Source organism: Carcharhinus amblyrhynchos, unplaced genomic scaffold (assembly GCF_965287045.1).
Source record: "Carcharhinus amblyrhynchos unplaced genomic scaffold, sCarAmb.v2.hapA scaffold_912, whole genome shotgun sequence".
Classification (NCBI taxonomy): domain Eukaryota; kingdom Metazoa; phylum Chordata; class Chondrichthyes; order Carcharhiniformes; family Carcharhinidae; genus Carcharhinus; species Carcharhinus amblyrhynchos.
Window position 1 is genome coordinate 1,692 of NW_027650652.1, and position 11,706 is coordinate 13,397.

Consider the following 11,706-nt stretch of genomic DNA (forward strand, 5'->3'; position numbering starts at 1 on the left):
CAAACACTCCCAGGACAGCACGGGGTTAGATACAGAGTAAAGCTCCCTCTACACTGTCTCCCCATCAAACACTCCCAGGACAGGTACAGCACGGGGTTAGATACAGAGTAAAGCTCCCTCTACACTGTCCCCCATCAAACACTCTCAGGACAGGTACAGCACGGGGGTTAGATACAGAGTAAAGCTCCCTCTACACTGTCCCCCCATCAAACACTCCCAGGACAGGTACAGCACGGGGTTAGATACAGAGTAAAGCTCCCTCTACACTGTCCCCCCATCAAACACTCCCAGGACAGGTACAGCACGGGGTTAGATACAGAGTAAAGCTCCCTCTACACTGTCCCCCCATCAAACACTCCCAGGACAGGTACAGCACGGGGTTAGATACAGAGTAAAGCTCCCTCTACACTGTCCCCCCATCAAACACTCCCAGGACAGGTACAGCACGGGGTTAGATACAGAGTAAAGCTCCCTCTACACTGTCCCCCATCAAACACTCCCAGGACAGGTACAGCACGGGGTTAGATACAGAGTAAAGCTCCCTCTACACTGTCCCCCCCATCAAACACTCCCAGGACAGGTACAGCACGGGGTTAGATACAGTGTGAAGTTTACAGGAATATCCTTCCCCTGCTGACTGTCCCCAGGTTTAAATTTCCCTGTTGCCAACAAACGTGGCCTCCCTGAATGAGCATTGCTCCCGGTGGGAAGTTGAGACGTGATAATCCTGACTAAATTCACCTTGGGAGAGCCCATGAGAGGTGGTGTGGTTCTCCGCTGGGTGCCATCAGCTGAGCTGTAGGGGTGCGGAGACTGGGGGCCGAGTGCCCACCTGCCCCCTCCCTCACTTGTCCATTGTCGAAGGGAGCCCAGTGTTGGCACCATAGCCTGGACAGTCTGTGTGGTCGGTCCAATCGGGTGGTGGGGAGGGGGGTAAGTCCGAGAGCTTTTCCCTGGAATTGTATTTTTGGAATGGGAGTGAGAGCGGGAGGAGGGGAGGTCGGGGGGGGGGGAGGGAGGCTGGCCCTTCTACTCCTCTTCTGGACCCATGAACGAGATTAACTTCTTGAACTTGAGGTTCTGGAAGAGCGGCTGGAGAAACATGCCGGTGGTCCCAAACACACAAACCACCACAAAGATCCAGAGGAAGAGGCGATCGATCACCATGGCCACGTACTTCCAATCCTCAACCACCTGGAACAGCAGAAGAATTTGCATTTATGAAGCAGCTCGGGGCATCCCAGAGTACCCCCACCTCCCCCCCCCCCCACCCAATGGAGGCATGCTCACTGTGGCATCGTGGGAAAGGCAACATTATTACACAGCAAGATCCCACGTGCTATACAATGTGAGACTCGCGATGGCTGCGCAATCTGCCTTTGGTGATGTAGGATCCCGACAGTGCAGAAGGAGGCCATTCAGCCCATCAAGTCTGTACTGACTGCAATCCCACCCAGGCTTAGTCCCATAACCCCCACACATTTACCCTGCTACTCCCCCTAACATGAAGAGTCAATTTATCGCGGCCACTGCACCTAACCCACACACCTTTAGATTGAGGGAGGAAACTGGAGCACCCAGAGGAAACCCACGCAGACACGGGGAGAACATGCAGACTGCACACAGTCAGTGACCCGAGCTGGGAATGAGCCTGGGTCCCTGGCACTGTGAGGCAGCAGCGCTAACCCACGGTGCCACCCTGTTGCCCCCAATTTCTATTCTGTGCCGAGGACAGGACACTCACGCTTTGGTCTCCGTCCTCGCTCTGCATGTGATCGGCGATGAATTCCACTCCCTCCATCGCATCCTCGATCCTGTGGCTGCAGACTGGCCCACGTGACGTCTTTGCCCAGTGGTCCCGCACCCCATTGGTGCCGTCCGGCAGCTCCACGCACCTCTGCCCGTAGCCGTGCCCGCTGGACTGGTTGGCGAGGCAAGTGCAGGGCTTGCCACCGCTCCTGGGCGGGAGCCACCTGCCTCCTCCTCCTCCTCCTCCTCCTCCTCCCCCCGGTGTCGCCATCCTGACCCTCTGCTGCCGCAGCCTCTGCTTGGCGCAGTTGTTCCTGGGTTGCTTCATGAGGAGGAGAGCGGGCAGCTTGTCCAGGAAGACCAGGCGGACCCAGAGGGGCATGGTGTGGGTGGTGGGCGAGCGGTGATGCACGTTGAGTACACACACGCTGGTGACGATGGAGAAGGTGACCAGCACCATGGTGAACATCAGGTACTTGCCCATGAGTGGGACATCCAGCGAGGTGGGGGGCACGATCTTGGAGATGAGGAGCAGGAAGACGGTGAGGGCCAGCAGCACGGAGATGCAGAGGGTCATCTTCTCGCCGCAGTCCGAGGGCAGGTAGAAGACCAGGATGGCCAGGGAGGTGATGAGCATGCAGGGGATGATGAGGTTGATGGTATAAAAGAGGGGCTTCCTGCGGATGATGAAATCGTAGGTGATGTCCACGTAGGTGTGGTCATCGGCGTTCTCGTTGCGCCGTCCCGGTAACGCCACGATGTCCCACTCACCGCTGGGCGTGAAATCGTCCAGGCTGGCCACATCGGAGCGCAGCACCAGGTCAATCTCGGTGCGGTCGTAGGTCCAGGAGCGGAACTTGAGGGTACAGTTCTGCTGATCGAAGGGGAAGTGCTTGACCTCGATCTTACAGGCGCTCTTGTAGATGGCGGGGGGCAGCCAGAAGACGCTGCCGTCATGCGAGACCACCGCGTTGGAGTAGAAGGAGACCTCGTACGTGCCGTCAGCGCTGCCAGGCGGGGAGACAAGAGCAGCAGCGTTGCAGGTAGCAAAGAAATACCATTCGCAATCTCGGGAAACCCTCAAAGCACTTAACACGTACCAGGTTTTATTTAGAACAGTTTAAAGTTTAACACGGCCAATCCACCCTAACCTGCATATCTTTGGACACTAAGGGGCAATTTAGCATGGCCAATCCACCCTAACCTGCACATCTTTGGACACTAAGGGGCAATTTAGCATGGCCAATCCACCCTAACCTACACATCTTTGGACACTAAGGGACAATTTAGCATGGCCAATCCACCCTAACCTGCACATCTTTGGACACTAAGGGGCAATTTAGCATGGCCAATCCACCCTAACCTGCACATCTTTGGACACTAAGGGGCAATTTAGCATGGCCAATCCACCCTAACCTGCACATCTTTGGACACTAAGGGACAATTTAGCATAGCCAATCCACCCTAACCTGCACATCTTTGGACACTAAGGGGCAATTTAGCATGGCCAATCCCCCTAACCTGCACATCTTTGGACACTGAGGGACAATTTAGCATAGCCAATCCACCCTAACCTGCACATCTTTGGACACTAAGGGGCAATTTAGCATGGCCAATCCACCCTAACCTGCACATCTTTGGACACTAAGGGGCAATTTAGCATGGCCAATCCACCCTAACCTGCACATCTTTGGACACTAAGGGGCAATTTAGCATGGCCAATCCACCCTAACCTACACATCTTTGGACACTAAGGGACAATTTAGCATGGCCAATCCACCCAACCTGCACATCTTTGGACACTAAGGGACAATTTAGCATGGCCAATCCACCCTAACCCGCACATCTTTGGACACTAAGGGGCAATTTAGCATGGCCAATCCACCCAACCTGCACATCTTTGGACACTAAGGGACAATTTAGCATGGCCAATCCACCCAACCTGCACATCTTTGGACACTAAGGGACAATTTAGCATGGCCAATCCACCCTAACCTACACATCTTTGGACACTAAGGGACAATTTAGCATGGCCAATCCACCCTAACCTGCACATCTTTGGACACTAAGGGACAATTTAGCATGGCCAATCCACCCTAACCTGCACACCTTTGGACACTAAGGGACAATTTAGCATGGCCAATCCACCCTAACCTGCACATCTTTGGACACTAAGGGACAATTTAGCATGGCCAATCCACCCTAACCCGCACATCTTTGGACACTAAGGGACAATTTAGCATGGCCAATCCACCCTAACCCGCACATCTTTGGACACTAAGGGACAATTTAGCATGGCCAATCCACCCTAACCTGCACATCTTTGGACACTAAGGGACAATTTAGCATGGCCAATCCACCCTAACCTGCACACCTTTGGACACTAAGGGACAATTTAGCATGGCCAATCCACCCTAACCTGCACATCTTTGGACACTAAGGGACAATTTAGCATGGCCAATCCACCCTAACCCGCACATCTTTGGACACTAAGGGACAATTTAGCATGGCCAATCCACCCTAACCCGCACATCTTTGGACACTAAGGGACAATTTAGCATGGCCAATCCACCCTAACCTACACATCTTTTGGAGCATGGGAGGAAACCGGAGCACCCAGAGGAAACCCGCGCAGACACGGAGAGAATGTGCTGACTCCACACAGCCAGTGACCCGAGCCGGGAATCGAACCCGGGTCCCTGGTGCTATGAAACAGCAGTGCTAACCCACTGTGCCACCTTACGACCCTCTGAGAGAAAGAAATTTGCCCATTTTAAACAAGCGACCCCTTATGGTAAAACAGTGACCCCCCTTAGTTCCAGGTAGTGAGACCATTCCGTGTACCATACCAGGCTGGAACTCATTAATCCCGAGTGTAAACCAGGGACACAGACACCACTGCTGTGACATCCTTACCCTTCAACTGCTGTCTTTCAATTTAAACTTCTCTGCAATTAAGTCGCACTGTTTCTACCCCTTGGCCATAAGGAAGGTAGCCGCTCCCCCACTGCCACCACACCAACCCACCCCACGCCGACCCCGCACCCCCCCGACCCCACCCTACCCCGGCCCCCACCAAATGAGTAAAGGATGCTCTGGGCCTCACTGATGTGAAACAACCTGTTACCTACTTGTTATACAGGACAACATCAGGCAGCCAGATGTGAGTGGAGGGGAGGCGAACCTTCACAATCCCCTCGTACTCTGCTGGATTCCAAGTCAGTCGATAATCATTCCATTCCTGGAGAGAACAAAAACCCCGATAGGTCAGGGACAGAACTCTCAGAGCAACAGGGATTTCTTACACACATGAGTGGTACAGAATCAGGAATAAACACTCCCAGCACAGGGGTTAGATACAGAGTAAAGCTCCCTCTACACTGTCCCCCCCATCAAACACTCCCAGGACAGGTACAGCATGGGGTTAGATACAGAGTAAAGCTCCCTCTGCACTGTCCCCCCATCAAACACTCCCAGGACAGGTACAGCACGGGGTTAGATACAGAGTAAAGCTCCCTCTACACTGTCCCCCCCATCAAACACTCCCAGGACAGGTACAGCATGGGGTTAGATACAGAGTAAAGCTCCCTCTACACTGTCCCCCCATCAAACACTCCCAGGACAGGTACAGCACGGGGTTAGATACAGAGTAAAGCTCCCTCTACACTGTCCCCATCAAACACTCCCAGGACAGGTACAGCACGGTGTTAGATACAGAGTAAAGCTCCCTCTACACTGTCCCCATCAAACACTCCCAGGACAGGTACAGCACGGTGTTAGATACAGAGTGAATCTGTCTCGAAGTGAGGACTAAGTATCACTGACCTGTGTGAGCCAGACATTGGTGGTCATTATCTGCTCTCGTTCATGCTGTAAAAACAAGAAGGGAACAATCTTAGAACCACAGAACATTAGAACACAGAAACAGGCTTTTGGCCCTTCTTGTCTGTGTCTCACTGACCTGCACCTGGACCATATCCCTCCACACCACATCAATCATTGATGGATTAAAAAAAAGTTTATGACGCAGTTATTTCAGCAGCTGGAGCTGTTCTGGCCTGTACCCCAGTGAGAGTCAGCACCTTCAGGAGAGGAGGGAGACCCTGTACCCCAGTGAGAGTCAGCACCTTCAGGAGAGGAGGGGGACCCTGTACCCCAGTGAGAGTCAGCACCTTCAGGAGAGGAGGGAGACCCTGTACCCCAGTGAGAGTCAGCACCTTCAGGAGAGGAGGGGGGACCCTGTACCCCAGTGAGAGTCAGCACCTTCAGGAGAGGAGGGGGGACCCTGTACCCCAGTGAGAGTCAGCACCTTCAGGAGAGGAGGGAGACCCTGTACCCCAGTGAGAGTCAGCACCTTCAGGAGAGGAGGGGGATCCTGTACCCCAGTGAGAGTCAGCACCTTCAGGAGAGGAGGGAGACCCTGTACCCCAGTGAGAGTCAGCACCTTCAGGAGAGGAGGGGGACCCTGTACCCCAGTGAGAGTCAGCACCTTCAGGAGAGGAGGGGGGGACCCTGTACCCCAGAGAGAGTCAGCACCTTCAGGAGAGGAGGGAGACCCTGTACCCCAGTGAGAGTCAGCACCTTCAGGAGAGGAGGGGGATCCTGTACCCCAGTGAGAGTCAGCACCTTCAGGAGAGGAGGGGGGGACCCTGTACCCCAGAGAGAGTCAGCACCTTCAGGAGAGGAGGGAGACCCTGTACCCCAGTGAGAGTCAGCACCTTCAGGAGAGGAGGGGGACCCTGTACCCCAGTGAGAGTCAGCACCTTCAGGAGAGGAGGGGGGACCCTGTACCCCAGTGAGAGTCAGCACCTTCAGGAGAGGAGGGGGACCCTGTACCCCAGTGAGAGTCAGCACCTTCAGGAGAGGAGGGGGACCCTGTACCCCAGTGTCTTCCCCTTTGCATTTGAGTCTGGGTTTGTGTTGTGTGCTGATGTGTCAGTGTCTGTCTCCATGTATCAGTACAGGCTGTCTGTGTACCCTAACCTCTCACCCTCCTGCGCCCGTTTGGCTGGTACACTCACCACACTGATGAGCTGTGCCAACGATACCATGAGCTGCACAGACACCAGTTGGGAGCTGTTCGTCGCTGGTCGAATCAGTTTGTTGTAGTGCGCTGGGTTCAGGAGATGGATCACCAACCTTTCCTCCGTAGAGATTGACAAGCTTTCTGCAAGAGAAAGAGAGTTGTTCCTCTGTTAATACAATCCACCTTTCTATCTCCTTCCTCTCCTGAAGGTGCTGACTCTCACTGGGGTACAGGGTCTCCCTCCTCTCCTGAAGGTGCTGACTCTCACTGGGGTACAGGGTCCCCCTCCTCTCCTGAAGGTGCTGACTCTCACTGGGGTACAGGGTCTCCCTCCTCTCCTGAAGGTGCTGACTCTCACTGGGGTACAGGGTCCCCCCTCCTCTCCTGAAGGTGCTGACTCTCACTGGGGTACAGGGTCTCCCTCCTCTCCTGAAGGCGCTGACTCTCAGTGGGGTACAGGGTCTCCCTCCTCTCCTGAAGGTGCTGACTCTCACTGGGGTACAGGGTCTCCCTCCTCTCCTGAAGGTGCTGACTCTCACTGGGGTACAGGGTCCCCCTCCTCTCCTGAAGGTGCTGACTCTCACTGGGGTACAGGGTCTCCCTCCTCTCCTGAAGGTGCTGACTCTCACTGGGGTACAGGGTCTCCCTCCTCTCCTGAAGGTGCTGACTCTCACTGGGGTACGCGTGTATTACTGTTATATAACTCACTCTGACACAGACGGTGCTAGTCTAAGTCTAGCCAAACGCACTACGACCAGCCGACTAGCTGTCTGTGCCCTGGGGTTCAGTCTGTCTGTCAGCCTGGAACCACCACCCGCTCGTGTCACAGTCTGGGACAGCATTCCTTGCACACCCCCTCGCTGGACCTGTGCCCAGTGAGATATGTCACATCTTGTCACCATTAATCACCTCTCTGGAGTGAGAACACAGACATACACTTGGAATGCAAGGTAGAAAATCATTCTGCCTCATCAGGTCTCGTTTCCATGGGGATTTTACTAGTCCACACACATCACAGCCTCTATCTGCAGTCTCTGGGATATACAGGGTCCACTCACTTCCTTGAGAACCCTTGGGATCCTCGGAGAGATCTCTTCCCTCTTTCTTCTCCTGACTGTTCCCACCTTCCTGGGCTATATCTCCTTCTACCCCATCCTACCTTCATCCTGAGGCTTGCCCTTGATCAGATATAGCACCAGGCCAGTTCGTACATCAGAGGCTGGGAATCCTGTGGAGAGTAACTCACCTCCTGACTCCCCCCAAAGCCTGTCCACCGTCTACAAGGACGCGAGTCAGGAGTGTGATGGGACAATCTCCACTTGCCTGGATGAGTGCGGCTCCCAACAACAATCTCCACTTGCCTGGATGAGTGCGGCTCCCAACAACACTCGAGAAGCTCGACACCATCCAGGACAAAGCAGCCCCGCTCGATCGACACGCTAACCACAAACACTCACTCCCTCCACCACCCACACAGCCGTGTGTACCATCTACAAGATGCCCCGCAGCGACTCACCAAGGCTCCTTCTACAGCACCTTCCAAACCCACCACCTCTACCATCTAGAAGGACAAGGGAGGGGGGGGCAGCAGACACATGGGGAACACCCCCACCTGCAAGTTCCCACTGAGCCTGTCACCATACAATCCCCACAGTATGGAAGGAGGCCATTCAGCCCATCAAGTCTGCACCAACTCTCCAAAAAAGCAACTTACCCAGGCCCATCCCCAAAACCATATGCAGTTACCTCACAAATTCCCCTAACCTGCACTTCTTGGAACACAAAGGGACAATTTAGCATGGCCAATCCCCCTAACCTACACATCTTTGGAGACTAAGGGACAATTTAGCATGGCCAATCCACCCTAACCTACACATCTTTGGAGACTAAGGGACAATTTAACATGGCCAATCCCCCTAACCTACACATCTTTGGACACTAAGGGACAATTTAGCACGGCCAATCCACCCTAACCTACACATCTTTGGACACTAAGGGACAATTTAGCACGGCCAATCCACCCTAACCTGCACATCTTTGGACACTGAGGGACAACTTAGCACGGCTAATCCACCCTAACTCCTTTGTACTGTGGGAGGAAACCGGAGCACTCGGAGGAAATCCTCACAGACACGGGGGAGAACGACACACAGTTATGACCCTGAGGCCAGTATTGAACCTGGGTCCCCAGTGAGGCAGCAGTGCTTTTCACTGTGTCAGTGTGCTGCTCACTGAATGCTGGTACCTCATCCATGCTGACTCACCACACATCCACACCAAGACTATTTGGCCATGTGGGGCATCGCAGCTCCGGGGGGGCAGATGGTGGCGTCGTGCTAATGTCACTGGTCTAGTCATGCATTGAACCAGGATAATGCGGGAGGGTCGGTGCTGAGGGAGCGACACACTGCGGGAGGGTCGGTGCCGAGGGAGCGCCGCACTGCGGGAGGGTCGGTGCCGAGGGAGCGCCGCACTGCGGGAGGGTCGGTGCTGAGAGAGCGTCGCACTGCGGGAGGGTCGGTGCTGAGGGAGTGCTGCGCTGTGGGGAGGGTCAGGGCTGAGGGAGCGCCGCACTGTGGGAGGGTCAGTGCTGAGGGAGCACTGCACTGTGGGAGGGTCGGTGCTGAGGGAGCGCCGCACTGCGGGAGGGTCGGTGCCGAGGGAGCGCCGCACTGTGGGAGGGTCAGGGCTGAGGGAGCACCGCACTGTGGGAGGGTCGGTGCCGAGGGAGCGCCGCACTGTGGGAGGGTCGGTGCCGAGGGAGCGCCGCACTGCGGGAGGGTCAGTGCCGAGGGAGCGCCGCACTGTGGGAGGGTCAGGGCTGAGGGAGCGCCGCACTGTGGGGAGGGTCAGGGCTGAGGGAGCGCCGCACTGTGGGAGGGTCGGTGCTGAGGGAGCGCCGCACTGTGGGGAGGGTCAGGGCTGAGGGAGCGCCGCACTGTCGGGAGGGTCAGGGCTGAGGGAGCGCCGCACTGTGGGGAGGGTCAGGGCTGAGGGAGCGCCGCACTGCGGGGAGGGTCAGGGCTGAGGGAGCGCCACACTGTGGGGAGGGTCAGGGCTGAGGGAGCGCCGCACTGTGGGGAGGGTCAGGGCTGAGGGAGCGCCGCACTGTGGGGAGGGTCAGGGCTGAGGGAGCGCTGCACTGTGGGGAGGGTCAGGGCTGAGGGAGCGCTGCACTGTCGGGAGGGTCAGGGCTGAGGGAGCGCCGCACTGCGGGGAGGGCCAGTGCTGAGGGAGCGCCGCACTGTGGGGAGGGTCAGGGCTGAGGGAGTGCCGCACTGTGGGGAGGATCAGTGCTGAGGGAGCGCCGCACTGCGGGGAGGGCCAGTGCTGAGGGAGCGCCGCACTGTGGGGAGGGTCAGGGCTGAGGGAGCGCCGCACTGTGGGGAGGGTCAGGGCTGAGGGAGCGCCGCACTGTGGGGAAGGTCAGGGCTGAGGGAGCGCCGCACTGTGGGGAGGGTCAGGGCTGAGGGAGCGCCGCACTGTGGGGAAGGTCAGGGCTGAGGGAGCGCCGCACTGTGGGGAGAGTCAGGGCTGAGGGAGCGCCGCACTGCGGGGAGGGTCAGGGCCGAGGGAATACTGTCCCTGTGATGAGATTCCCCTCGCTCCGACATTTGCAGTATTTCATTACAGTATCCCCTTTAGCCCTTGTCTTTTCTTTGTACAGAATGCAGAATTATTGCTCATTGCTCCTCGCACCATACTCTGACCTTGCACAAGTTGGAAAAAAGGGTTGGGGGTGGTGGGTGGGTGGGTGGGGGGGGGGGGGGTGTGGTGGGTGGGTGGTGGTGGTGGGGGGGGTAGGGAAATGCTCCGAGGTTCACAGCTGACTCACTCACCTGCCAAAGCCACCAGCAACCAGGTGCAAGTCACTAAGAGAGGCATCGTTACCCCAGTCTGGGAGGAATGGGTGGGAGAATCCACCCACACCACCCCCCCCCCCCACCACTCCTCACCCCACCTCCCCCCCCCCCCCCCCCCCACACACACACACACACACTCTCTGTCCCAACCACGGTCCGGGGAGGGAAGAGCTCGAACCGGGACACCGCCTGCAGCCTTTTGGGGGGTTGGTGGGGGGGGGGGGGTGGGGGTGGGAGAGGGAAGGCTGCGGGTGGCCGGAGCTCCTGTCCCCCCAGTAGCCGCAGAAGCAGCAGCAGCAGCACTGCCGCTGTCCGCGGTGCTGAAACCTGCCGTCTGCTGAGTCGCGGCCAAACCAGCCAGTGCGATGCAGCCTCACTGGAGAGGGTTTAAAGACAAGACAGAGACAGAGACAGAGAGGGGGGAGGGTGGGAGGGTTGGTGGGGGTGGGGAGGGGGGTGGGGGTAGAGGAGGGGAGGGAGGGTGGTGGGCAGTGGAGTGTGGTGGGAGGGGGGGGGGGTGGAGGTGGCTGGTGGAGAAGTGTTTTTGATCTGAGCTGGTGCTGGGGTTGGTTGGTTGGTTGGAGACAGGCACAGACGCCCAACGGCTCTCAGTTTGCCCACCAGTTCTGGGGAACTGTTCCCAGGGCACCGTCGTCGTCCGCTGGAAAGATTTGGGTGAACGGCAACATCTGTCAGGCCATCACAAAGCTGGGCAGAGGGAGTTCCTTCCTCGTCAATCGCCGCCTGATTAGAAATAAGATTGACAGATTTCTCCCCCCGCCACCACCACCCCCCCCAACCCACCCCCTCCAACACCAACCCTGGCTCACAAAGGGATATAAATCTGTCCAGGTTTTATCATTGCAGAGAGAGAGAGAATTGCTGGTGAATATTCTGCATTCACCGAGTCATTCTGTGTGCAGGGAGGAGGGAGGGGGTATTGATGGCAACTAGTAGCAGGAGGAGGCCATTCATTATGGTCATGGCTGGTCACCGAATTCAATAAAACATCCGATGTTTATTTGTTAGTGTCGCAACTAAGGCTTACATTAACGCTGCAACGGAGTT

General features: G+C 56.6%; 1 protein-coding gene across 3 annotated transcripts; it reads right to left on the bottom strand.

Moving 5' to 3' along the window:
- Positions 1-331: 331 nt before the first annotated feature.
- On the bottom strand, positions 332-11,328 carry LOC145340303 (neuronal acetylcholine receptor subunit beta-2-like). Of its 3 annotated transcripts, none has more exons than XM_080184750.1 (6): positions 11,260-11,328; positions 6,771-6,916; positions 5,575-5,619; positions 4,881-4,990; positions 1,745-2,756; positions 332-1,194 (listed from the first exon to the last, which is right to left on the bottom strand). In XM_080184750.1, exons 2-6 carry the CDS (start codon positions 6,798-6,800, stop codon positions 1,030-1,032), a joined length of 1,362 nt encoding a protein of 453 aa, XP_080040876.1. In that variant the 5' UTR covers positions 6,801-6,916; positions 11,260-11,328; the 3' UTR covers positions 332-1,029. The 3 variants fall into 3 exon arrangements, with proteins under 3 accessions (XP_080040876.1, XP_080040874.1, XP_080040875.1); XM_080184748.1 differs by lacking the exon at positions 11,260-11,328 and adding an exon at positions 10,615-10,694; XM_080184749.1 differs by lacking the exon at positions 11,260-11,328 and adding an exon at positions 8,292-8,369.
- Positions 11,329-11,706: the final 378 nt, after the last annotated feature.